Here is a 26,486-nt window from a genome sequence, read left to right on the forward strand (position 1 = left end):
TTATATGGGTCTGTTGCTCTAGTCTATTCTGTTTTATTGATCTACCTGTCTATCTTTTCACCAATACCAAACTGTCTTATTATTCTAGCTCTATAATAAGCCTAGAAGTTAGGTAGAATAATTACTCTGATTTTATCTTCTTTTAAAAAATCAGCTTGGCCCTTCATAATTCTATGTGAATGTTAAAGTCAGTGCCAGTTTCTAAAAAAAAAAAAAAATCTGCTGAATTTAGATTGGAATTACATTGATTCTATAGACCAGTTTCCCTGATAGCTCAGTTGTTAAAGAATCTACCTGCAGTGCGGGAGACCTAGGTTTGATACCTGGATTGGGAAGATACCCTGGAAAAGGGAAAGGCTACCCACTCCAGTATTCTGGCCTGAAGAATTCCATAGACTGTATAGTCCATGGGGCTGCAAAGAGTCGGACACGACTGAGTGACTTTCACATAGAACAGCTTGGGGAGAACTAATGTCTTAGTAACACTGAGTCTTCCAATCCATGAACAAGGTATTTCTTTGCATTTGTTTATGTATTCATGAGTTTCTCTCAGCAATATCAGTAACTTTTAGTATAACAGTCTTAGACTTCTTTTGTTAGATTTATTCCTAGGTATTTTATCTTTTTTGGTGCTGTTGCAAATGGCATTTAAAAGTTTTCATTCCCGGCCAATGCACCAAAAAAAAAAAAAAAAGAAAAAAAAATTTTTTTCATTTTCAATTGTTTCTTGCTAGTATAAAAAATTCAACTGAATTTTATACATTAACTTTTTAAACTGTGAACTTTGAACTAATAAATTCATTTATTAGTTCCAGTAGTTGTCATAGACTTCGTTGGATTGTCAGTATAAGCAATCATATCATCTGCAAACAAGGACAAATTTACCTCCTCCTTTTCAATCTTTAAGCCTTTTATTTATTTTTCTTGCCTCATTGCAGTGGTTATGAACTCTAGAACAATGCTGAATAGACATTCTTGTCTTATTCCCAATCTCTGAAGGACACAATTTAGTCTTTTACATTAAGTATAATATTACTTGTAGACTTCTTTTGGTAGATACTCCTTATCAGATTGAGGAAATTCCCATTTGCACATAGTTTGTTAGACTTTTTAAAAAAAATCATGAGTAGGTGTTGAATTTCATCATTTCCTGAGTCCATTAGAATAAGCATGGTTTCACTATACTGTTGATCCTTGAACAACTCAGAGGGATTAAGAGTGCTGACCTCTGTGCAGTCAAAAATCCATGGATAACATTATATACGGCCCTCCATACCCGAAGTCCCACTGATTCAACCAATTGCAGAATGTGCAGTACTGTGGTACATAGCTATTGAAAAAAATCTGTGTATCAGTGGACCATCACAGTTCAACCCCTTGTTATTCGAGGGTCAACTCTACTTTTAATTTGCATTTCTCCTATTATGAGTGAGGCTGAGCATCTTTTTCTGGGTTTAAGGGCCATTTGTACTTCATTTTCTGTGATCTATGGATTCATATCCTGCTAAGTCACTGGAATTTTTTTAAAAATTGTCTTCTAATTGTTGCTTGAGCTTCCCAGGTGACGCAAATGGTAAAGAACCCTCCTGCCAATACAGGAGACAAAGAGACATGGATTTGATCCTGGATTGGGATGATACCGTGGAGGAGGACATGGCAACCCACTCCAGTATTCTTGCCTGGAGAATCCCACGAACCAATGAGCCTGGCGGGTTACAAGGTTGCAAAGAATTGGTCATGCCTAATGCGACTTAGCACACATGCATGCAGGCATTGTCATACTATGGAGATATTTTATCCATGACATGAGTTTACCTTTGTCTCCAGTTCCATTTGTTTATTCTTTGTATTTGTGGGTTTTATGCCAGGAGAAAATTTAGGATGTTTGCATCAACAAAATATCCAACTTACGGGCAAATGCTGGGCTGTGCCCCTTGGGATCACCTCATGGAGACTTCACATGCCAGAGACACATGCCAGAGACTTCTCTGGGACTGACGGTGCCTCTGTCCTCACTCTGTCCCCCTTCTGCTCATTCTCAGTATACCACAGTGACCCTCACATTGTGAGAGTTGTGAGTGGCCTAGAAACTCACTCTTTGCATTCTTCTCTGCTGAAGCCATCCCGGAAGTGGAAGAAAAATACTTTGGCTAAGCCCCATGCAGCACTTCCTGCCACAAGCCTGCTCTGGCTCCTGCTGCAGTGAGGACACAACTCATATCTCTTCCCTCTCCACCCGCAAAGCCCACAAAGGCCCCACTGATGCCAACAAACAAGTCTCAGTACAATTTTCCCCTGCCACCCTGTCCTCAGGAACACTGTGACCTTACCCAGCTTCTCAGTCTTTGCCTGGGCTGTTCTTCTGCCAGGACTCTCCACGCCTCAGGATTACTGGTTAATCCTACTTGTCCTTGGGTTTCAGTATATCAAAGTCACTTCCTCCAGGAAACCCTCCCAGACTTAGTGTCTCTCCTAGAAGCCTGGCACCGAGGGCCACTGAAACCCTGACTGGATACTAATTTATTTTCATCTTCCCTCTTGGCTCCACCAGGCAGAGACTGGATCTGTGCTGTACCCCGCTGTGTGTCCCCAATGCCCCGTACACCGGAAGTGCCCAGTAAGTGTCTGTGGGTGACTCAGCTGAAGTCAACAAAATATGTACCAAAACCACTTTTGTGCCACAGCTTGAGATGGGATTACAGAGATGAAAATGAAGTGCTGGTTACTCAGTCGTGTCTGACTCTTTGGGACAGCAGCCCACCAGGCTCCTCTTCCCGTGGAATTCTCCAGGCAAGAATACTCGAGTGGTTCTCCAGATCTTCCAGATCCAGGGATCAAACCCTGGTCTCCTGTATTGCAGGGAGATTCTTTACCATCTGAGACACCAGGGGAGCACAGAGATGAAAAGGTGCTCTAAAATTTACCCCATATCAATAAAAAATAAATTAATTAAAAAAAAATAAAATGTATCCCAAAGCTCTACTTTCTGGGGTTTGTATCCTACTAAGAGCACTGCCCTGGCCTCCTGCCTCCTCCACACATGACAGCCTCAGGTGTGTTTAAAAAAACCCCAATCAGACCTGGCTCTGTGAGCTGACTCCTGCTGGCTGCCAAACCCCCTCCCTCCCCACTGCATCCAGTGAAGCCCTCTGAGCCTTAAATAGCTCTCCTCACTCTTACCTCTGGGTCTCTGCCCCTGTGGTGTTCACCAGGAGTCATCTTTGTCTTGCTTCACATCCTGCTTGATCCATCATGTCCTTCACACAGAACGCGCCCCCGCCCGACCCCAAGCTCCCCGCCCTTCATCCCCGCCCTTCAGCCTCAGCCTGTGCCTGTCCCATCATCTTGGTTTTCTTGGTTATCCATGATTAATTGCCTCCCCGCCAGACCAGGCAGTGAGGTGACCCAGTCTGTCTGGTTTTCACAGATTCTAGGGCTGGGCTTGGGGCATGGAGCACAAAAGGGGACCGCCATACCTTCCAGGGTCTCATTGGGAAAAGACTGTAAAGGAGAACTTCACTTTTGTTTGGGGCAACTTCCCTGCCTCCTTCCTGGGCAGATCCAGACCAGTTCCCTTCCTTAGGTGTGAAATCAGTTCCTCTGGGTGCCCACCCCCCCCTCCCCCCGACACACGCCACAAATGGGTAAACTGAGGCCGGAGGAAGCCAGACGGTCGCCAGGGCCCCACGGAGGCTGAGTCCCGGAGCCTGCTGAGACCCCTCGGGGTGACCTGGGCCCTGCTCTCCGCTGTGACTGCCTCCCTGAGGTCCAGGGTCTTCAGCAGCCTGAGGAGCACGGCTGCGGCAGAGGCTTCCGGGACTTTCTGCCCCTCCCCGGCCCCGGCCCCCACAGGGCCATGACTTTCGGTAAGTGACAGCCGCTCAGGAAGCCGAGGGGCCCACACAGGAAGGAGCGAGTGGGACTTTCCTCCGGCTCTGCCCTCCCGTCGCTGGCCCCGGGCGGTCACCTCCAGGTAAGAGCTGATGGAGCCACTTGGCTCGGGTCGGAGGTGGGGGTGGGGGGAAGACTCTGTGGACGGCCGCCGCTGGGGACAAAGGCAAGTGTGCCTTCTAGGTCTCAGAGAAAAGCCTTCTGACATAAGCTGAGACAGCTGGCGGTGCGGCCTCCGGCAAAGCGCTTCCCCGCTGGGCTTCAACTTCGTCCGGAACACGAGGCCTCGAATTCCCAGCTTCCCGGACCTGAAGGAGTCCTTGCGCATGCGCCCAGGGCTCCAAGCTCTGGGGACACACTCCGGGACTCCTATGCCCCAGGTTCCCAGGCCCGAGCACTGGGCGACCAACCAACCTCCCCTTCTGGGCATGTGGGACTTGTGATGTTAAAACAGGGGCGTTTCTCTGGGCGCCAAATAGACTTCCTATTTTTACTTTCGATATTTAAAAAAATCACGTTTTAAAGATTTATTTTAAACAAAAGACACTGCTTTGTGATTCTATTTACATAAAGGTGCAAAGATCAGGGCGACTGTTGGGAATAAGGTTTTGGGCATCTCTGTGAGAAGTGACAGAGTACGGTGGGGTGGGGAAAGTTCCAATTCCTGGTCTGGGAGCTGGTAACACTGGAGTGTCCCTAGGGGAAAGTTCTCTCTTCCCTATGTCCTAACTCCTTGATGGTAAGCCTCAAACCACTGTCCTAAGGGACCTTCCCGTCTGGTTTGGCTGACATTTGTCAAGTGCTTGCTGAGCATGTCACCAAGGGTTTGTATCATTTAGTGGGGATTAAATGTGTTGATTGGAGAAGGCAATGGCACCCCACTCCAGTACTCTTGCCTGGAAAATCCCATGGATGGTGGAGCCCGGTAGGCTGCAGTCTGTGGGGTCGCACAGAGTCAGACACAACTGAAGCGCCTTAGCGGCGGCAGCGAACGTGCTAATGGGCTTTCCTGGTGACTCAGAAGGTAAAGAATCTGCCTGCAATGCAGGAGAACTGGGTTCAATCCCTGGGTTCGAAAGATTCCCCTGGAGAAGGGAATGGCTACCCACTCCAGTATTTTTGCTGGAGAATTCCGTGGACTGAGGAGCCTGGTGGGTTACAGTCCATGGGGTCGTGAGAGTCAGACACAACTGAGTGGCCAATACTCTCACTTTTAAACGTGTGGATGGGTCGGGCTGGACTCAGTAAACTACCTCGCTGAAGCAGATGGGAGTCGGCACATTTCATAGCTGAGAAAACTGTGTCCCAACTGTGGGAGCGCTGCTGGAATCACAAAGCCAGGATATGGTGGGGCTGGGATTTGAACCCACAGCCTGAGGTTTTCACCGATCCCCAGCCCCCGGCTTATATTCCGAGTGTGTTAAAATCTCATTAACACTCTCCACCCACTCCCACTATTATTGTGAAACATAGTTTTTGTTGTTGTTTGTTTTTTGTTTTACATGTTTTGGCCACATCCAGCGGCATGTGGAATCTTAGTTCTCCCACCAGGGATCAAACACACATCCCCTGCATTGGGAGCGCAGTCCTCACCACTGGACTGCCAGGGAAGTCCCTGGAACATAGTTTTTACCAATATTCTCTTTGTATCTTCTTCATTTGGGTCAATTTAAGTAGATCTTCTTCGTCTTCCTCCTTTTCCTCATGGCATGTGAAACCCAATTCCTTCCTCTACTCAGCCCAGGGTCCTGAGCTCTGGGTCCACCAGGGTGAGAGAGATCTGGAAGGTGACTGGTGTAGAACTCCTGGAAATAATGTGGGTGGTTTCCTCCTGGACCTAACCCGGGGAGGACTTCCTATTCTGGGGAACTAATGGAACAGAGATGCAGGGATCAGGGGAGACAGAGGCAGAGATCTCTGTTGATTGACTCTGATGATGACTGAGTCTGATGTCTGGATCAGCCCCCAAGGCATGCATTAGGTGAAGTTGTGTCCGACTCTTTGTGACCCCATGGACCAGGCTTCTCCATCCATGGGATCTTCCAGGCAAGAGTACTGGGGTGGGTTGCCATTCCAGCTGCAAAAGCTTCTTTCCCCAGCCTCAGAAGTGCTAGAATCCTCCAGCTTCACAAGGAGGGATGGCCACTTCTATTTCCTTATACACATGTGTGCACAGGCCAATGGGCTTCATAGGTGGCGCTGGCCAGTGCAGGAGCTGCAGGAGTCCTGAGTTCAATCCACATGCCAGGAACATCCCCTGGAGGAGGGAATCGCAACCCACTCCAGTATTCTTGCTTGAAGAATCCCATGGACAGAAGAGCCTGGAGGGCTACAGTTCACGGGGTCGCAAAGAATCAGTCACAACTGAGCATGCACACTTGCCCAGGCCAATAACTATCTGCTTGCTGGTTAGCAAATCCCTATATCTGTGACTGATTGATTGATCCTGCCTGTCTGGAGAAGGGATTGGAGAGTGGGTATGTGTGGAGGCTGGAGGTTGACTAGAAATGTTTGCCCTGGGCACCAAGAGTCTGAAGTGTGAGTTCACACAAATTTGTGTGAATGTCTTCCAGCTTCCCAGCACAGCCCTCACCGGGGGTGGTATGGCTCCTCACCCACCTTGCACACTCAGCTCCCTCTCTCTGCCTCTGCCCATGTCTGTCCTTCTCTTTCTGTCCCTCTCTCCTCCTTATTTCTCTGGTTTCATCCCTACCTCACTCAGTTGTATTTCTTTCACCCACCCCACTCCTACCTCAGAAGGTCTGCAAACTTGTCCTGTGATCGCAACTGAGGGGCTACCTTTTTCTGTGTTCAGGCAGGCCGCACTCATGGCACCTCCAAGTGAGGAAACACCCCTGATTTCTCAGCGCTCCTGCAGCCTCTCCTCTTCAGAGGCTGGTGCCCTGCACGTGCTGCTGCCCCCTCGGGGCCCTGGACCCCCACAGTGCCTGTCCTTCTCCTTTGGGGACCACTCAGCTGAAGACCTGTGTGTTTGCGCTGCTAAGGCCAGTGGTAAGTACGTCCCAAGAAGGCTTGGTCAGAAGGAGGGTTAGGGTTGTGTGGAACACAGATTGGGAGCTGGAATAGCTGTCAAGCAGAGTCAGCATTGGATCTGGGGCTTTGAGGGATGAGTAGGAGTTTGGTAAGGGAGGAGGGTGCAAGGGCATTCTATGCCTGTGCATAGACTCAGAGGCATGATAGTCTATTAGAAGAAACAGAAGGCCATCCCTTGAGGTAAACTGTTAAGTGGAAAGAGATGCCCTGGAGAGAGAGGCAGGGAGCCCTAAGAAGCAGGCTGAGTCCATGGCAGGGGTGGGACATGATGTCAGAGCTGAAGGTGAGAAAGCACCTGTGGGGCTGCATGAGGATAACATGGCAGGCCTGCAGGGGACAGATGGGGAGATTTGAGAGGGAACTGACGCGAGTGTCCCCTCAGGCATCCTGCCCGTGTACCACTCCCTCTTTGCTCTGGCTTTGGAAGACCTGTCCTGCTGGTTCCCCCCGAGCCACATCTTCTCCGTGGAGGACACGGGTACCCAGGTCCTTGTCTACAGGCTCCGGTAGGAAGTGTCTCCCCCCACCCCCATAAATGTGGGTTAAATGATACCGGGAGGGCATGCCTTTTGCTGAGGGCTTGGGAAATGGGAGTTTAAAACCACAGAAACCCTTGGATCATCATCTCCCTGCACCTCCTGGTGGGTGCCTCAGGGAGGGCATGAGCATTGCTCATTTCACATATGAGAAGACTAACGTCAGAGAGGGTGGTTCACTTGTCCAACATCACACAGCAAGTCAAGGGTATAAGCTGGGTTCTGTGAGGTCTTGGCACAGTCCCCCCCTCATCATATCCACTACTCCAGGGTTCTCCCCTCCCCCACAGCTTTCATTTTCCCAACTGGTTTGGACTAGAGAAGTGCCACCGATTTGGGCTACGAAAGGACTTGACCAGTGCCATCTTGGATCTGCCAGTCCTGGAGCACCTCTTTGCTCAGGTAGGTGTCTGCGTGGGGATCAGCTCAGGGGTGGGGGTACACAGGGCAATGTCAGGGCTCATGTTTGGGCAGCTTTGGCTGACTCTCCTGTGAGTAGGGCTGAGCGAGGAGGTGGGAATGAATTGGGCGGTGTGAAGAGGGAGGGGCTAGCTGGGTGGGCGGGGCTCAGAGTGGCAGCCCCAAGGTGGAGGTCGGCCCAGGGCTGGGGGGTCTATTGACCACATCAGGGCTCAGGATCGGGCTGTGACTGGCTCCTAGCACCGCCATGACCTGGTGAGCGGCCGCCTCTCGGTAGGCCTCAGCCTCAAGGAACAGGGTGAGTGCCTCAGCTTGGCTGTTCTGGACCTGGCCCGGATGGCCCTCGAGCAGGCTCAGCGGCCCGAGGAGTTGCTGAAGACGGTCAGGTGAGGGCTTCCAGGCTGTGGCGCTTGGCCTCTACCTGCGAGCGAGCCAACATGGCTCCACCAGGGCCTCACGAGTCCGGCTCCCCACGTCCAAGCCTACGGTGTGTTCATGGGACCCACCCCCTCCCCTTGAACCCAGCCCCGCTGAGACTCCATAGCCAGACCTCAGGCAGCTAAAAGGACTATGTGGGTCCCTGTCTGTCGCATGGAGGCCCTCCCTACCCCCACCCCCATGCCTGTCCCTGGGCGTGTTTCTGTGTATGTTGCGTGACCCCCTACTGAGGCCACACTCCAGCCCCGCACCTAGAGGCTGGGTTGATGTGCCGCTTCGGTCCTCTGGGGCGGAGACCCCGCCCCACACTGAGGGCCCCACTCGGCCCACTTGCAGCTACAAGGTCTGCCTGCCCCCTGGCCTGCGCGACCTCATCCAGGGCCTGAGCTTCGTGACTCGGAGGCGCATCCGAAGGACGGTGCGCCGGGCCTTGCGCCGCGTGGCGGCCTGCCAGGCTGACAGGCACTCGCTCATGGTCAAGTACATCATGGACCTCGAGCGGCTGGATCCGGACAGGGCCGCCGAGACCTTCCGCGTGGGTCTCCCCGGCGCTGCTGGTGGGCAGGGTACGCCGGGGCTGCTCCGTGTGGCCGGCGGCACTGGCGTCGCCTGGAGCCCAGGAGAACACGAGGTGCGGGCCTTGGGGGGGCCGCTGAGCGGGGGCCAAGGGGAGGGCAGGGTCGTGGGCGGGGTCGTGGGCGGGGCCGAGGGAGAGGCGGGACCGCGAGGGGGCTCGGGACGCAGGGGCGAGCGCCCGGCCGAGGGAGGTGTGGGTGGGGCTGAGCGAGGGAGCGGGAATGAAAAGGGCGGCACGTAGTGGGTGTGCGGGGCTCGGAAGGGGCTAGCGGCAGGTGGAGCGGAGAGGCAGGCCTGGGGGCTGGGCGAGGCTCCCGGCTGCACTGAGACACCAGGAGGGAAAGGGGAGTTAAGTGAGGGCGGGACCTGGGGCGGGGTGGGGGACCGGCCGAGGGCAGGACTCGGGGTTTGGCAGAGGTGAGGGGGCGGATATTTGGGATGAGCAGGGGAGGGAGTTGAGAGGGATGTATGGACAGAAGGAGGCAGGGCTTGGTGGGGGCTTGACTGGAAAGGGATGGGACTCGGTGAGGCTGGGAGGAGCGGGCCTCATGAGTATGGACTGGTGGGGTCCAGGCTTCCAGAAAGGACTAGGTTCGCGGAGGGGGCGGGACCCCCAGCTTCAGCCCTCCCGCTTCTTCACAGGTCCTCCAGCCCTTCTGCGACTTTCCGGAAATCGTGGATATCAGCATCAAGCAGGCGCCGTGCACTGGCCCGGCTGCGGAGCATCGCCTGGTCACCATCACCAGGACAGACAACCAGATCCTGGTGGGTGCTGGAACCCCCTCCCTTCCTACCTTCTCCGTCCCTGACGGCGGGGACGCGGGACTGTCACCCTCGGACCGCGGCGGGCCCTGACACCGGTCCTCACAGGAGGCCGAGTTCCCGGGGCTCCCCGCAGCGTTGTCCTTCGTGGCGCTCGTGGATGGCTACTTCCGGCTGACCACGGACTCGCGGCACTACTTCTGCAAGGAGGTGGCTCCGCCGCGGCTGCTGGAGGAGGTGGCTGAGCAGTGCCACGGCCCCATCACGTAAGGACTCACTGGGGACCAAATCTCTGGCACTCCCCTTCTCGGTGCCTCCGTGTCCTTGCCTCTCAGGAGCCCTTCAACAGCACCAGGTGCAAAGCTGGCCCTCAGTGAGTCTGCAGTCTCATTTCTGCAGCCGCTTCCCTCCCTTTGGCTCCTTGAGACCCCAGAGCCATTTCCTGGGGATGCTGGAGGTGCCCAGGTTTGGGGCTTCGCCTGCGGTTTCCTCTTCAATCCCCTAGGCAGAAGCCCAGCTTTCGGTTCATTTTCCACATGGGAGGGAGTGAGGGAATGTTTGTTACCTGGTGAGGTTCCCAGGGCTTCAGAGAGACCAAGATTAGAGCTCAGGTTTAGTTTGGTTTCTCTGCCTCCATCTGTTTCTCACCATCTTCGACTCTCAATTCTCTTCCACCTTTCCCCACAGCCTGGATTTTGCCATCAACAAACTCAAGACTGGGGGCTCGCTTCCCGGCTCCTACGTCCTCCGCCGCAGTCCCCAGGATTTCGACAGCTACCTCCTAACTGTTTGTGTCCTGGTCAGTCTACCTGCAGGGGCCAGGAGGGCAAGGAGGGCTTCCTGGAGGAGATGAAATTTGAGCTGAGAACTGAAATATGAGTCAGCATGGCTTCCTGAAGAAGGGGAGGGGAAAGGCATTCCCAGTGGAGGGAACAGAATATGCAAAGACTTGGAGATTTGAGGGGAAGAGTGCCGCCCACTTCCACTCAGACACCACTCACTCCTCTTTGCAGACCCCCCTGGGCCCGGATTATAAGGGCTGCCTCATCCGGTGCGACCCCACAGGAACCTTCTCTCTGGCTGGCCTTGGCCGTCCCCACAGCAGTCTCCGCGAGCTCCTGGCAGCCTGTTGGAACGGTGGGTTGCACGTGGATGGGGTTGAGCTGTACCTCACTTTCTGCTGCAACCCCAGACCTAAAGGTGAGCCTGCCTTCTCCCCCGAGCTGAGTAGGCAATCTGGGACCCTGCCTTTCTGTGATCTGTCCCAGCTCTTGAGTGACAAGTGACAAAGACTGCTGGTCAAAGTAGTCTAGGAGGGAAAAAAGGTGATCTAGGGCTTGTGGGATAGAGGCTGCTTCCAGGAATGGCTGAATCCAGGCACAGCTGGATCTGAGTGATGTCACGAGCACTTAGCCTCTGTTCATCTCTTGCCTCTTGCTCTGGGTGAATTTTGCTCTCAGACAGACCCCTGGGATGGGACAGCTTTGAGGTGTGAGTTCTCCAGATTTTCCCAGAGTCCCTAGTAGGGCTTGAGACCAGGCTGCCCACAGCATGACCTGCTCATTTATACCACCCGCAGAGTTCCTTCCATCTTGTTCTCACTCTCCCTCCCCTCACTGGGACTTCCTGGAGTTTCCTTTCAAATAAACCGTGTGCCCTGGAACCCTCATCTTAGACCTGGCTTCTGCAGAAAACCCCACGCTGAGACAGTTCAGTATTTGTCACTCAGTTGTGTCCGGCTCTTTGTGACTCCACGGACTGTAGCCCACCAGGCTTCTCTGTCCATTCTCCAGGCAAGAATACCAGAATGGGTTGCCATTCCCTTCTCCAGGGGATCTTCCTGACCCAGACATCAAACCCGGATCTCCCTCATTGCAGGCAGATTCTTTATCATCTGAGCCACCAAGGACGTCCCCACACTGAGACAGGGAGTGAGCAATCCTTTGAGGACCTTTCACCTTTGACCTCTAGTTTTCTTCCTCTTTCCACTCCCCATAGAAAAGTCCAATCTGATTGTGGTCCGGAGAGGTTGCAACCCACCCACATCATCCCCTGTTCAGCCCCAATTCCAATGCCAGCTGAGTCAGATGACGTTTCACAAGATCCCTGCTGACAGCCTGCAGTGGGTAAGGGGCCCCAGGAAATGGGGGAAACATACTTCAGTTGGGATCCAGAGACCAGGTCTGCATCCGTGTCTGCTGTGTGGCCTCAGTCATGTGATATAATCTCTTTGTGCCTCTGTTTGATCATCTGTAAAATTGATCCATTACCTATGCCTTGCTTGGGCCAGAGCTAAGGGACAGGATCCCATGGGAGCCCTGTTACTGGCCTTTCATGTTGCCTCTTCACTCTCCAGCATGAGAACCTAGGTCACGGGTCCTTCACCAAGATTTATCGGGGCTGTCACCATGAGATTGTGGATGGGGAGGCCCGAGAGACAGAGGTGCTGCTCAAAGTGATGGATGCCAAGCACAAGAATTGCATGGAGGTGAGCAGGGTGGGACCAGACCTTCTGGGTTAGGGCCTAGCTGGAGAGGGGGTTGTGGACTCAGAGAAATTTAAAAACACACAGGGTCAGACTTCCCTGGTGGTCCAGTGGTTAAGGCTCCATGCTCCCACAGCAGCAGGTGCAGGTTCAATCTCTGATTGGGGAAGCAAAAAAAAAAAAACCCAAAAAAGAAACCCAAAACCAAAACAAAGAGAACACACACAGGGTCTTAAAATAGCAGAAATGTAGCCACAGCATCTCCATGAAGTATAGAATGGTGAGGAATTTAGATGCAAACAGGTGGAGTATACCAGACAGAGGGAACAGCCAGTGCAAAGGTCCTGAGGCAGGGCCAAGTCTGGCATGTTTAAGGAATAGCAAGGAGAACAGTGGGTCAGAGAGGAATGAGCAAAGGAGAAGAGAGGAATGATGTGGGTGGAGGCATCTTCAGGGGCTGGACAACACAGAGGAAGCTTTGAGTCAGAAGGTGAGTGACTCAAGGTAGACTACAGTGGGGACTTCCTGCCTCCATCAAAAAAATCATGATATGGAGTGCTGTGTGCATTAATGGTGGACTCCCAAGGCCAAAGGAAGCTGGTGGCCAGGTCTCCTGAGGCAAGTTTGTGAGCAGCAAGTTCGGGGTTCTTTGGTCTGACCCAGGAGTGGAAGAAACCCATACATGTTCTCTCCATTCTTTCCTCCCCAGTCATTCCTGGAAGCAGCGAGCCTGATGAGCCAAGTGTCATATCAGCATCTCATATTGCTCCATGGCGTGTGCATGGCTGGAGACAGTGAGAGACACTCCCCATCTCTGCCCTGCCTCACTGAGCCCACCTACGGCAGCAATAGCAGTACACACTCAGAGCCTGCCCTGGCTGGGGCTCCATTCCACCAGGGTCTATCATCCTGTACTCATGTCCCTCCATCATCACTCTTTGAATAAGCAGCTCCAGGCTCCCAGCAATACTTAAGCCCCCAGAATCATCTCAAGTCAGGCAGACGTGGGTTCTGATCTATTGTGTACCATCTCTGCAGCTTTTCAAGGTCCACGCTGCCTCTGCAAGCCTTGTCTCCATCAGCTCAGCTCAGCAGCTGTTTATTGGGAGCCCAACACGTGCCAGGAGCTTGGTGCATAGCATAGAACATGACAGGCTGAGCAGGATGATAAACAATTGTGTGTGGTGGGGCAGCACAGGTCATTGTGGGTGATCAGAGGCTGCTAACCTCTGGAGGTCAAGCAGTGATTCTGAGTAGGTAAGGATACATTCTAAGCTGGAAAGGCAAGAATAAATAGACATTAGGGAAGTGAGAGAAGAGGGGTGTTCCAGTCAGAATCACAGACCTTGCAAAGGGTTGGGAGTGAGTCATGGAGAGAGCTCGACACCTTCCAGGCATTACAGGCAAATGGTTCTGAGATGGGAAGTGGGGAAGCAGAGAGGTGAGTTGGGTAAGGATGGAGGAATGGGGAGGGAAAAGTCAGAGCTGAGAGTTCAAGTGACCCTTGAAGCTGGGGTTGGGGACAGAGCCTGTTGAATACAATATAGTCCTACCTCCCAACCCTGCCCCTTCCTACTTCTACCAGGTATCATGGTTCAAGAATTTGTACGCCTGGGAGCGCTGGACACATATCTACGCAAGTGTGGCCACCTAGTGCCAGCCAGCTGGAAGCTACAGGTGATCAAACAGCTGGCCTATGCCCTCAACTACCTGGTGAGTGCTCGTCTGCCTGCTCCAGCCTCCATTCATAGAGTGGACGGGGCTTTGAGAGTGGGTTCTGTCGTATGGATAGGAGTTTGGCAAGGGTGGAGGGCAAGTGGAGGGCATTTGAGATTGAGGGAACAGCATACATACAGGCTCAGAGGTGTAAGAACAGGAGACAGCTGATCATTCATGGAAGTTGAGAGGACTGGTGAGCAACGAGGCTGGCCCCGGGGGGAGACTTCCCCAGAAGAAAGAACAGTAAAGTTGGGGTCTTGAAGATTGAGTAGAAGCTCATTAAGGAAAAAAAAAAGGAAGGAAAGCATGTCAGGCTGAGAGAAAGGCCTGGGCAAAGGTTGCAGCTTAGAAGATGTGTTGCTTGTCCAGGGGCGTATCAGGTCTGTTCTCCTGGCAGGAGACCAGAGTGGGGATGTGGGAGAGAGAAGCCCATGGGAAGAGTGGCCAAGAGTTGGATTTCAAGGGGCCTTGAGTGCCAGTCTGAAGGGAGTAAGGAGCCATGGGATGAAGGAGCAGTGTTCAAGAAGACGAGGGACATGGGAGGTGTGTTGCCAGTAGTCTAGGAAAGATGTTCAAGTATGGTCTGAGCAGTACAGGGTGGGCTTTGAAGGATGTGTAGGAGTTCGCCAACCAGCATATTCATTCACCCCCACCCCAACCCTCGGCACTTCCCTGTGCTTGGACCACTTAGGAAGACAAAGGTCTCCCTCATGGCAATGTCTCAGCCCGGAAGGTGCTCTTGGCTCGTGAGGGGACTGATGGGAACCTGCCTTTCATCAAGCTGAGTGACCCGGGTGTCAGCCCCACTGTGCTAAGCTTGGAGAGTAAGTGCTGAGGGGTGAAGGAGGGAGGGACCTAGTGGGGCAAGAAAGTGGATCCCTGATCCCATCCTTGCCTCCTGCACCAGTGCTCACTGACAGGATCCCCTGGGTGGCCCCTGAATGTCTCCAGGAGGCCCGAACACTTGGCTTGGAAGCTGACAAGTGGGGCTTTGGAGCCACGGTCTGGGAGGTGTTCAGTGGTGTCACAGTGTCCATCAGCGCCCTGGAGCCTGCCAAGGTCAGAGCGCCAGCATTGGCTTCGAGAGCTCTCATCTGACCGAAGGGCAGAATGAAGTCCAGCTTGGGGAGGATGGGCGGGTCTCGGGGGTACCTCTGAGGGTTCACTGGGGGTAACCAACCCTTCATCCTGCCTTTAGAAGCTCCAGTTTTACCAGGAACGGCAGCAGTTGCCTGCCCCCAAGTGGATGGAGCTGGCCCTGCTGATCCAACAGTGCATGGCCTACGAGCCAGGCCAGAGGCCTTCTTTCCGCGCTGTCATCCGTGACCTGAACAGCCTCATCACTTCAGGTGCCCACTGGGGCCAGGCAGGGTGGGCAGGGCTGGGATGTCATATTGGACCCCGTAGAAGAGTGAGATTTGTGTGTGGAGCCTGCCCTGCGTGCCAGGCAAGGTTGGACTGATCGATGACCTACAGTCAGTATGAGCTTCAACAGCTGTTGTAACAGACAAGCCCTTCAGTTCAAGGTCACACATGATGGATGTGTAGTTCTCATTCCATGAGTGTATCCAAGTCAGCAAGAAACTCTCTCTTTGTGGCCTGAGGCCCTTATTGGCTTCTCTACAAACAGGAAAGAGAGTATAGAGGGTCCCACTCTAGGTTTTCATGGGCCAGGCCTAAAGGAGCTTCCAGTACGTCTCTCTCCCCTATCACCCCATGGCAGTGAAGTCTGGGGAAAGCCTTTCTGTCTGTGTGCAGCATGTACACTGCATAAGAGGGCTGCCTTTGCCAAGAGGCACCTTTTCCCAGCCCTACAAACTACCTCTTGGCTTGCAGTGGCTCTGCCATAATGCACAGAGAGGGTGAGCATGCAGATGGAGGTCACACAGCAAGTTAGCTTAGGAGCGGGGGCCCAGGGCCCAGTACACTGCTCACTCACTGCCTCTGCCCCCCAGATTATGAGCTCCTCTCAGACCCCACACCTGGCACCCTGGCACCCCGTGATGGGCTCTGGAATGGCACCCAGTTCTATGCATGCCAGGACCCTACCATCTTTGAGGAGAGACACCTCAAGTACATCTCACAGCTGGGCAAGGTGAGGTGGGTTAGGCTGGGGTGGGTGGGGTAGCACTCATGCATGTTGACACCAGCCCTGTTGTCCCGCAGGGCAACTTTGGCAGCGTGGAGCTGTGCCGCTATGACCCGCTGGGCGACAACACAGGGGCCCTGGTGGCCGTGAAGCAGCTGCAGCACAGCGGGCCAGAACAACAGAGGGACTTCCAGCGGGAGATCCAGATCCTCAAAGCCCTCCACAGCGACTTCATCGTCAAGTACCGGGGTGTCAGCTATGGCCCAGGTGAACCGCTCTTCAGTTACACGCCCTTATCCTGCACGACCACTTCAGGTGGTCTCAGAACGCCAGCAGGGGCGCTACTGACTGATCTTGTTTATCCAGATCTGCCTTGTTGGTTTAGTCACTCAGTCTTGTCCGACTCGTTTGTGACCGCCCCCCCCCCCCGGACTGTAGCCCCCCAGGCTCCTCTGTCCGTGGGATTCTCCAGGCAAGAATACCGGAGTGGGTTGCCATTTCCTACTCCAGGGGATCTTCCCCATCCAGGGATCGAACCGGTATCTCCTGCAAGTCTCCCGCATTGCAGGCTGATTCTTTACTGCGGAGCCACCGGGGAAGCCTAAGACTACCTTGGCATCGTCAGTTTCCCCACCTGAAAAAAACGGGTCGTTATGAGGCTAAAAAGAATTAATGTATATTATAGAAAGTACTCAAATAGACTAGCGATACGTGTCACTGTTGCCGTTCCCATTTTATAGAAAGCAATACTGAGGCCCGGAGGGGACACACGGTCCCACTCTGATCGGGGAAGAAGAATGGGGAGGGGGAGGAGACGAAGTTAGGCGCTGTGGTGACCCCTCCCTGCCTCCCCCGCCACCCCTAGGCCGCCAGAGCCTGCGGTTGGTCATGGAGTATCTGCCCAGCGGCTGCTTGCGCGACTTCCTGCAGCGACACCGCACCCGCCTGGACGCTGCCCGCCTGCTCCTCTACGCCTCCCAGATCTGCAAGGTGCGGGGCGGAGGAGGGCGGGGCGACCGTGGACCTGCCGCGTCCACAGAGCTGGCTCGATGGGCGGGGTCTGCATGGATTCGCCGGGAAGGCTGAGGGTTGAAGTTTGGGGTCTAGGTCAGGTTGGAAATGCGGTTGAGTTAGGGCTAAGGTCGGGGACTTCTCTTGTGGCTCAAACGATAAAGAATCTGCCTGCAGTGCGGGAGACCTGGGTTCCATCCCTGGGTCGGGAAGATCCCCTGGAGGAGGGCATAGCCACCCACTCCAGTATTCTTGCCTGGAGAATCCCATGGACAGAGGAGCCTGGTGGGCTACAGTCCATGGGGTCGCAAAGAGTCGGACACGACTGAGCGACTAACACTTCTAGTAGGTCCAAAACAATAAGAACGTGAGGACTGGAGTGCAAGATGGGTCAGGGGTAGGGTTAGGCTTGGGATCTGGGTTGGGGCTGCTGTAGGATTCCAGGTCAGACTTGGGGCTCCTACGGAGTCATCCTGGGGGTTCGCACCCCATGCCCGCCCGTAGGGCATGGAATACCTGGGCTCCTGCCGCTGCGTGCACCGCGACCTGGCGGCCCGGAACATCCTGGTGGAGAGCGAGACGCACGTCAAGATCGCCGACTTCGGCCTCGCCAAGCTGCTGCCTCTCGACAAAGACTACTACGTGGTCCGCGAGCCAGGCCAGAGCCCCATCTTCTGGTAGGGACCTCCTCCCAGCCCCACCCTGCCGCCGCACTACCCGGGCCGCTCCGCCTCGGGGGCTTTTCGGTTCCGCCCTGCCTCCCGCGGGGCTGGGCCTGCTGTGGCCACGCCCCCATAGCCCTGGCTCCTCCCCGATCACGCGCCTTCTCTTGCTCTGGCCGCGCCCCGGCACCCCACAGCCTTGGAGCATCCTCCCATCCCACAGCCAGGGAAGCTGAGGCCTCAGAACTGGCTGGGACTGACTTTCTCATAGCCACCTACCGGGACCAGCCACCCCAGTCCAGGGCTGCTCCCTTTCCTGTCCTCTGCCTTACTGTCGCCTTCCAAGACCTCCCTGGCCCCCTCCAGGTACGCCCCCGAGTCCCTCTCGGACAACATCTTCTCGCGCCAGTCGGATGTCTGGAGCTTCGGGGTGGTCCTGTACGAGCTCTTCACCTACAGTGACAAGAACTGTAGCCCCTCAGCCGTGAGTCGGCACCCCTGGGTTCCCCAAACCCTCTTCCCCCTCAGACCAGCCCCAGTCCTCTGTGCTGAGGGTCACCCGGTCCCAGCCTTGGATGCTCCGGGAGGACCTCTTCTCACTGTGACTGATACCTCCCCGCTCCTCCCCTCCAATCACAGGCAGCTGCCTTCCGCATCCGTCACAGACAACTCCTCCTCCCCGTTAGGAGGGCCCCCTTCCCTTACCACGGGCGGGTGATCCCCTTCCTCCCTTCACTGTGGCTGACCCCCACGATAACGGGCGCCCCCCCGCCGCCCGGCTCCATGCCGGGTGGCCCCTCCCCCACCTCGGGCCCTCTCCCTTGGCTCCAGGAGTTCCTGCGGATGATGGGATGTGAGAGAGATGTTCCAGCCCTCTGCCGCCTCCTGGAGCTGCTGGCCGAGGGCCAGAGGCTGCCCGCACCTCCTGCCTGTCCTAGTGAGGTGAGCTCTGGAGGGCCTGCCTCAGTTTCCCACTTTGTAGATTCACCGCGGTGTCTTGAGCAAGCCTGCTGATCCCTCTGAATTACTCTCCACCCAAGATATCTCTTGGTTGAGAGCAGGGATCAGGGAATGAGGCTGAAGGGGATTTCTGGCCTCTGCTTTGCTGCTCTCTCACTGTATGGTAAAGCACAAACACTTTCAGAGCCTCAGTTTACCTGTCTCCAAAATGGGAATAACAATGCCTTATAGGGTGGGGGAGGACCAATTTGCTAACACGTCTTCAGTGCTCATCATGGAGTCTAGCATACAGTCGGTGCTCAATAAATGACTCTTACAGTTTCTCATCAGAGCTTTTGTGGAAGTGTTTGACATGTGGTTGGTCATTCACAAATTAATTTGCTCAGGCCACAGGCATTTATTGAGCTCTGACTGTGCGCTGGGCTTTGTGCTGGGTGCTGGGGACCCAGTGGAGGACAGAACAGATAATACCCCTCCTCCTTGTAACCACCAGAAGCTAACAAGAACATTCTGGTGGTGACCAATGTCTAGAAAGAGATAAGGGAGGTATAGTCAGGAGCAGCTTCCTAGAGGGGGTGGTGCCTGAGGCAGGAAGAGGATATCATCCAAGGGGAGAGGTGGGAGAGAGCATTTTCAGTGGAGCACACAACAGGGGCAAAGGCCCTGAGGTGGAGACGAGTTTGGTGTATTTGAAAAATGAGACAGGGGCAGATGTGGCTGCATGGAACACGAGAGGAGGTGATGGAGGGGATGGTAGAGGGAGGGAGACGGGAGGGGATGAAATTTTTTTTTAAGACCCATAGGGAGCCACGGGAGGCTTTGGAGCAAGAGCAGGATAGAGTCTAGCTTATATTTTAAAACTGTGAACAGGAGTCATGTCCTTTCTGCCATTCCTATGTGACCCTGTTGTCTCTTCTCCACCCCTCAGGTTCATGAGCTCATGAAGCTGTGCTGGGCCCCTAACCCTCAAGACCGGCCATCCTTCAGTGCCCTGGGCCCCCAGCTGGATGCACTGTGGAGTGGAACCCGGGGATAGTGTCCAGAGGCATGAGACTCTCACCTTCCCTGCTTGTCTAGAGGGAGAACACCATTCTCTGTCATTTTTCATATCTCCTGCACACAGACCTCTAGGCTCTGGTCTCCATGGACTTGCCGTGTGCCCTTGAGCAGGAACCTGCTCCTTTCTGGTCCTCCTGCTTCACAGAGACCCCTCATAGGGTGCCTGACATTGCACGTGGGGGAGCAACCCTGGTTGGCAGGGCAACAGCAGCCTGTGGCTTTTTGAACTTGGAAAGATTCAAGACAGATGTCATAATGGGGTCTAATGAGCTCCATCCACTCCCCAGAAACAAGGGACCACATTTAAGGACCTTCCATCTTCCCAACCTCTCACGGTCTAGCCTGCACCTTCATGTTCTCATTTTCAGAGGAGCCATTATGTAGCTTTAAATATGTCATCTCAGGCTTCTAGTCCCATCTCCCTCTTTAGCTGGAGGAAGCCAAGGACAAGAGCAACTGTCCGGGCTGAAAATCCACTCTTTGAGGGGGAGCCTGTGCGACTGTTTAGAACTGTGTAAGAGACCAGGAGAGGCTGAGGTCCCCAGGCTCTGAACCTGAGTGTTCCAGGGCTTCTGTAAACTGGGGCCCTTTCTCTCTGGACCAGAGGATCATACAGTGGACAATGGTGCCTAACAGGAGCTTTTCATCAATTGAAGGACGGAAAGGCATTCTTGGCAGAGGAAACGGCATGGCGAGAGGAAGAGGCTCGGAGTACAGGGGTTAAGAGCACAGGCTGGAGCCCACAGCTCTGCCACTTACTTGCTGTGTGATGGTGGGCGAGTTGCTTCCTTTCTCTGGCTTCAGTTCCATCCTCTGTCCAATGGGCAATAGTGTTGGCCCTTGGGCTCTACAGAGTCAACTTCTGGAAGCTTGTGGGAAGGCATCTAGTGCAGGCTCAGCCCCCACCACTCCTTCATACCTGCCTGCAAGCTTTTCCTGCAACTTTTGCCTCCCTGGAAAACTCTTATTCATCTCTCAAAACCCCAGCTATCACCTCCTTGCAGCCTTCCCTGGGATTCTCCCACTACTCCCATTCAGCCCTATACTTCCAGCTCTAGGGCTGGGGGACGTCTATATCCAGCTCTGTCTCCTCTGACCTGGAGGCTCCTTAGGGAGCTGGGCTGGGGTGGGCACAAAGAGGACTCTGGGAGTGTTCATTGAATGAATAAAGAAATTTAGTGGAAAGGATGGTTTGTTGCTGGACTTGGGCAATGGGAATTCTTGGGGATGTGTGAGCCAGGGAGAAATGTGATCAGAGTTGGGGGATAGAGACCCCTGGGGGCCTCAATGGGAGCCTCAGGGCATGCTGGGGGAGGAGGGACAGGAGGGTGAGGCCCTCAAGGACAGAAGCCCTCCCCCAAACCCCAGCTGCTGGCCTTGGCTCTGTCCTGGGGAGCTGATTACAGGCTCTTGGGGGTGGAGGGAACAGGCTGCTCTGGGGGAGATCAGAGGGCAAGGCCCTATTGGGAGGGTTAGGCTATGGAGATAGGTCCAACATTACTGGGGGCCACGGCAGCCCTCTGCTCCTCAGGACTGATGGAAAGATTTGGAGAGTGACGGAGACAGAGACACAGAAAGAGACACGGAGAAGGACCAGGGAGCTTGGGAGAGAGAGACAGAGATCTCTGTACCTACTGTCATAGTCTGCTTTGATGAAAAGTGGTAGGGGGCTGCAACACAGGGTTTTCAGCTCAGGGTCTCCCCTGCACTGGATTGAGTAACCTCTATGCCTTAATTTCCCTCCTGGGTAAAACTGACACCCAGTAGAGGCCTCCAGCCCCTGTTCAACCCAAGGAGACCCTGATGTGGAGGCAGAACCAACAAACACTCCCAGCCCTGGGGCCCAGCCTCTTGTGACCTTGGGCAAGTACAGGATCCCCTCTCTGAGCCTCAATTTCCTTATTTGTACAGTAATAAGGATAACAAGATTCTGAATGTCTTTGGTCTCAATTGGTTGGATGCTCACCAGCACCACCCCAGGGAATTATATCTAAGTTTATTTCTTCTCTTTAGTTAAAAAAAAAAAACAAAAAAAACACAACTCTTCAATGGTCCCCCTGGGAAAGATACACCCAGGAAGACAGACCATGGCCATTTTGTGTGGCTCTCAGCCTATCAATGGGTTTCCCAGGTGAGGCTAGTGGTAAAGAACCTGCTTGCCAAAGCAGAAGATATAAGAGACATGGGTTCCATCCCTGGGTCAGGAAGATCCCTTGGAGAAGGGCATGGCAACCCACTCCAGTATTCATGCCTGAAGAATCCCTTGGACAGAGGAGCCTGGTGGGCTATGGTCCATGGGGTCACTAAGAGTTGGTCACGACTGAAGCGACTTAGCATGCATACACACAGCCTATGAATAATCAATGTGGTGGTTGGACTGGCCCTGGGAGTTATTACGATTGCAAGAGCCTTTCAGCAATAACCATCAGGAAGGTTTGGAAAAATCAAGATTTATTACTTAGAAATCACACGGCACACCTGGAAATGACCCAGCACACCTGGGGCCAGGTTCTTGTAGAGAAAGCAGCGTTGGCCTGGGTTCTGCTTTTACTGGGGTCAAACATGGGAGCCTAAAGCTTCATGGGCTCACTCTTACTGATGAATTTAACAAGGGTTGGAGTTTAAAGCATAAGAAAAGAAGAACAAATGAAACAAAAGCAAAGCTAAGAAGCCCAAGTGGCCCCAGTGGAAAGAGACTGATATCAGTCAAGATGTCTAAAACAAACGTGGAAAAAAATAAATGAAACAAACGTGGGAAGAGGTGGTCCTGCCCTTTAGTCATATTTATCAGGGAGCCACGGTTGAAGCTGATGCCTGAGCAATCCAAGGATGTCAGGCACTTACATCACAAAAATGAGAAAACTCAACTATCAGAGGTTCCACTAGGCTTGCCCTGACCCCGCCCTTGACCTCCCCGAGCCATCGTCCCTTGGGAAGGCTGTGTCCCTTCTCCAAGGCTCCCAGCTGGGGCAGGCTGGGCGCCTATAAGGGGGATCCCCGCTGGGGCCCGGTGCCGCTCACCGCCATGGACCGTCGTCCGCTCACCTGGGCCCTGGTGCTGCTGGGCCCGGCCCTTGCGATCGCCCTCAGTCCTGCAGCCGCGCAGGAGGCGCCTGAGAAACTGTGTGGCCACCACTTCGTGCGCGCGCTCGTGCGGCTGTGCGGCGGCCCGCGCTGGTCTTCCGAGGACCGGCGACCTGTGGCTGGCGGCGACCGTGAGTAGGGGCGGGCGAGGACTGTGCGCTGGGGTCTCTGGGGCGGGGTAGGGGTGCCGGTGTCTGCAGACTGATTTGCATGCATGTTCTGGCTTCCTGCTCTGGCACGTGCGAGTCTGCGGGGAGGAACCCCTGCCTGGCAAGGGAATCAGTGCGAAGCCAGGTAGAGTCTTAACAAGTGCAAGGTCAGATCTGATCCTATCTTTATTTACAACTTCAACATTTTGCTCTTCAGGAATTTTTGCGTTAATTTTACTAGTAAAATATTCAGTTATAATAGGAGTGATCTTGACTGTTGAGTGTTCCTGGTGTCCCCTTAAATTGCTTGCTCTGGGTCAGCGCCTAGCTCTCCTCACGGTAGACCCGGCCCTGGGGGAGAGGGTATTATGCACAACATCAGGCACAGGCGTCCTATGTGTGTGAGTCTGTGTGCAGTCTGGGTGCAGATGGCAGATGCAGATGGATGTGCCGAGATGCACGTGGTGGGGTCGGGGAACTGGGAGGGGCTACGAGAGCAAGTGGCTCTCTTGAGTGTGTACATGCACGCGTCACATGCCACCCTTACTGTCTTCTGCTCTGTGAAGCCTCTATGCCTTCTTACCGTAGGTGGTACGTGGGAGTGTGCCCAGCTGGGGACTTGAGTGTGGGTGTGGGTTGAGAGTGTACATGTCTGGATGGGGTGATTCAGTCTGCGCCTGGTATAGAGTAGGCACTTAATAAATGCTTACTATTTGTGTGCATGATGCATGTCTGGCTGCCATGGGGGCAGTGTGGGTGGGGTCCTCTCGGGTTCCTCCCTCTGCTGAATTCCTCCCTGTTCCCAGGTGAGCTCCTACGGTGGCTGGAAGGACAACATCTCCTCCATGGGCTGATGGCCAGTGGGGACCCTGTGCTGGTTCTGGCCCCACAACCCCTGCCCCAGGCTTCTCGCCATCACCACCACCGCCGGGCAACTGCCATCAACCCTGCCCGCCACTGCTGCCTCAGCGGCTGCACCCGGCAAGACCTGCTGACCCTCTGTCCCCACTGAATCCTCTTGGAGCGTGGCCTTGGGGGAGCCTGAGACCCACAGGGGTCCAGTCTGGTGAACTCCTGATGCCACACAGCACCATGAAGCCCCACATCTAGGGGGATGTTGTTGATTACCTCCTAGGACAAGGTGCTCACCACCTCACCCAGGCCCCCTGTCCTCGGGGAGACCAACTAGGGAGAACACCAGACCCCAAATCTGGCTTGGAGGATCCTTGGTTTTGCAGAGATGCCAGACACTCTTCTCAAATGTTCTCACCTCAGAGGAGCCCCAGGTGCCCCGCTCCCTGCCTTTAACACCCTTCTTGTTGTCTCCTCAATAGTAAATAAATAAGATGCCTGCAGAATCTGAAGCAACATTGCATTTTCTCACAAGAAAAAGGGACAAGCCAAGGTCAGCCCTCATTTGGGGTTTTTCCCTGACAGCTGCAGACACACCAACACTTCTAGAAACTTAATAATAATTGGAGAGTCATCACAATACACAGTGGGGAAACAGGCCAAGGGAGCTGGCTGTTTGCCTAGTTCAGACAGGGAGGGAGCAGCCAAGTTTTTTGAATCCAGGTCTCTGTCATGTCTCAAGCCTTAAGCTCATTTAAGGTCCACTTATCAGTGGACACAATACATGAATGTGTGAATGAGTCACAGTGGGCTTTTTTTTTTTTTGACGGTGCTGCATGGCATGTGGGACCTTAACTCCCCGACTAGGGATTGAAACTGTGCCCCTTGCAGTAGAAGCATGGAGTCTTAGGCACTGGACTACCAGGGGAGTCCCCTCATGGTGGATAGATTTTTTAAAAAAACATTTTGGGGTGCAGTTGCTTTACAATGTTGTATTAGTTTCTGTACAGCAAAGTAACTCAGCTATATGTATATCCCCTCTTTTTTGGATTTCCTTCCCACTGAGGTCACCACAGAGCTCCCTGTGCTATACAGTAGGTTCTCTTTAGTTATCTGTTTTGTATATAAATGTATGTATATGTCAATCCCAATTTCCCAATTCATCCTGCCCTCGCTTCCCTCTTTGGTACCCACACATTTGTTCTCTACATTGTGTCTCTGTTCCTGTTTTGCGGATAAGTTCATCTGCATCATTTTTCTAGATTCCACATGTAAACGATATTATACAATATTTGTTTTTCTCTTTCTGACTTACTTAACTCTGTATGACAATCTTTAGGTCCATCCACATCTCTGCAAATCGCACACTTTCATTACTTCGTATGGCTAAGTAATATTTCATTGTATATATGTAGCACATCTTCTTTATCCATTCTTCTGTTGATGATATTTAGGTTGCTTCCATGTCCTGACTATTGTAAACAGTTCTACAATGAACACTGGGGTGCATGTATCTTTTTATGGTCTTTTTCCATGTGTCACAGTAGGTACTTATTGGTCCAACACTCACCATTCTTTTCACTTGCATCCTCCCTTAATCCCGAGATGGAAATTATATGATTTGACCTTCTTGGGGAAAAAAATGATATTTGACTATGTGATCTGTTCACATGTATATTCGTTTCCTAAGGCTGCTGTAATGGCCACAAATTGGGCGGCTTAAAATAGTAGAAACATACCCTCCCAGTTCTGGAGGCCAGAAATCAAGGTGTTGGCAAGGTTGGTTCTTTCTGAAAGGCCCCCAGGAATATTCTGTCCCCTGCCTCTCACAATTTTTGGTGGCTACTGGCCATCTTTTTTTTTTTTTTGGCTGCACCGGGCCTCAGTTGCAGCATGTGAACTCTTAGTTGCAGCATGTGGGATCTAGTTCCCTGACCAGGGGTCGAACCCAGGCGCCCTGCATTGGGAGCTTGCAGTCTTAGCCACTGGGCCATCAGGGAAGTCATCCCCAGCTCCTGGCAATCCTTGCCTTGTCAGTGCATCTCTCCAAGCTCTGCCCCTGTCTTCACATCATCCTTCTTTCCCGTGTCCCTCTGGGTTTTCAATTAGGTCTCTTATAAAAGCACTCTCGTTGGAGTCAGAGTTCACCCTAAGCCCACACGATCTTGATTTTGGACATGCGCAGCGCTCAACAGCAGCTTGCAGCAAACAGCAGCAAGGTGTAACTGGAAGCAAGGTCTTAGTTTCCCAGACTGGGAGTCCTAACTGCTGAGCCAGTTAGGGCTAGAATCCCTAGTCCTTGCCTGCCTAGTCAAGAACGAGTTCAGGCGAGGAGGCAGAAGGTGTAGAGTAAAGTAAGAAGTTTATTGAAAAGTACATGTGAAAAGGCACACGGGTGAGCTCAGAGAGAGTTGCACTTTCGGGAAGTTTAAATCCTTTATAAGGAGGAAGTTCTTAGGGTCTTTATCTTCACTCAGGCCAGTCATCTTGCTTTGTCCCTCCCCTGGTTATTTGTCTCAGGACCCTCCTCTGGGATGCACATGCACCTCTTAGCCAGACGGATCTCCAAGTGAAGGCTTCTGGGAGGAGCAAGATTCATTACAACTTGGAATTATCCTCTGACTTTTGACCCAAACCCATGTTTGCTCAAACCCATGTCCATTGAGTTGGTGATGCCATCCAACCATCTCATCCTCTGTCATCCCCTTCTCCTGCCTTCAATCTTTCCCAGCATCACAG

General features: G+C 53.4%; 2 protein-coding genes across 3 annotated transcripts; both read left to right on the top strand.

The window, feature by feature from the left end:
• Positions 1 to 3,839: 3,839 nt before the first annotated feature.
• Positions 3,840 to 20,847, top strand: JAK3 (Janus kinase 3). Of its 2 annotated transcripts, XM_061149869.1 has the most exons (25): positions 3,891 to 3,973; positions 4,759 to 4,915; positions 6,707 to 6,903; positions 7,328 to 7,451; positions 7,772 to 7,883; positions 8,142 to 8,287; positions 8,676 to 8,970; positions 9,558 to 9,680; positions 9,786 to 9,943; positions 10,365 to 10,476; positions 10,691 to 10,877; positions 11,676 to 11,803; positions 12,034 to 12,165; positions 12,872 to 12,956; positions 13,748 to 13,875; positions 14,573 to 14,705; positions 14,789 to 14,940; positions 15,080 to 15,230; positions 15,837 to 15,976; positions 16,048 to 16,237; positions 16,836 to 16,960; positions 17,486 to 17,658; positions 18,010 to 18,127; positions 18,475 to 18,585; positions 19,532 to 20,847. In XM_061149869.1, exons 3-25 carry the CDS (start codon positions 6,720 to 6,722, stop codon positions 19,637 to 19,639), a joined length of 3,315 nt encoding a protein of 1,104 aa, XP_061005852.1. In that variant the 5' UTR covers positions 3,891 to 3,973; positions 4,759 to 4,915; positions 6,707 to 6,719; the 3' UTR covers positions 19,640 to 20,847. The 2 variants fall into 2 exon arrangements, with proteins under 2 accessions (XP_061005851.1, XP_061005852.1); XM_061149868.1 differs by lacking the exon at positions 4,759 to 4,915 and having other exon boundaries at positions 3,840 to 3,973.
• A 1,051-nt stretch (positions 20,848 to 21,898) lies between these two features.
• On the top strand, positions 21,899 to 24,040 carry INSL3 (insulin like 3). Its single transcript, XM_061149173.1, has 2 exons — positions 21,899 to 22,877; positions 23,702 to 24,040. Exons 1-2 carry the CDS (start codon positions 22,688 to 22,690, stop codon positions 23,905 to 23,907), a joined length of 396 nt encoding a protein of 131 aa, XP_061005156.1. The 5' UTR covers positions 21,899 to 22,687; the 3' UTR covers positions 23,908 to 24,040.
• The last annotated feature ends 2,446 nt before the right edge of the window (positions 24,041 to 26,486 follow it).

This window comes from Dama dama, chromosome 9 (genome assembly GCF_033118175.1).
Source record: "Dama dama isolate Ldn47 chromosome 9, ASM3311817v1, whole genome shotgun sequence".
Taxonomy (NCBI): Eukaryota; Metazoa; Chordata; class Mammalia; order Artiodactyla; family Cervidae; genus Dama; species Dama dama.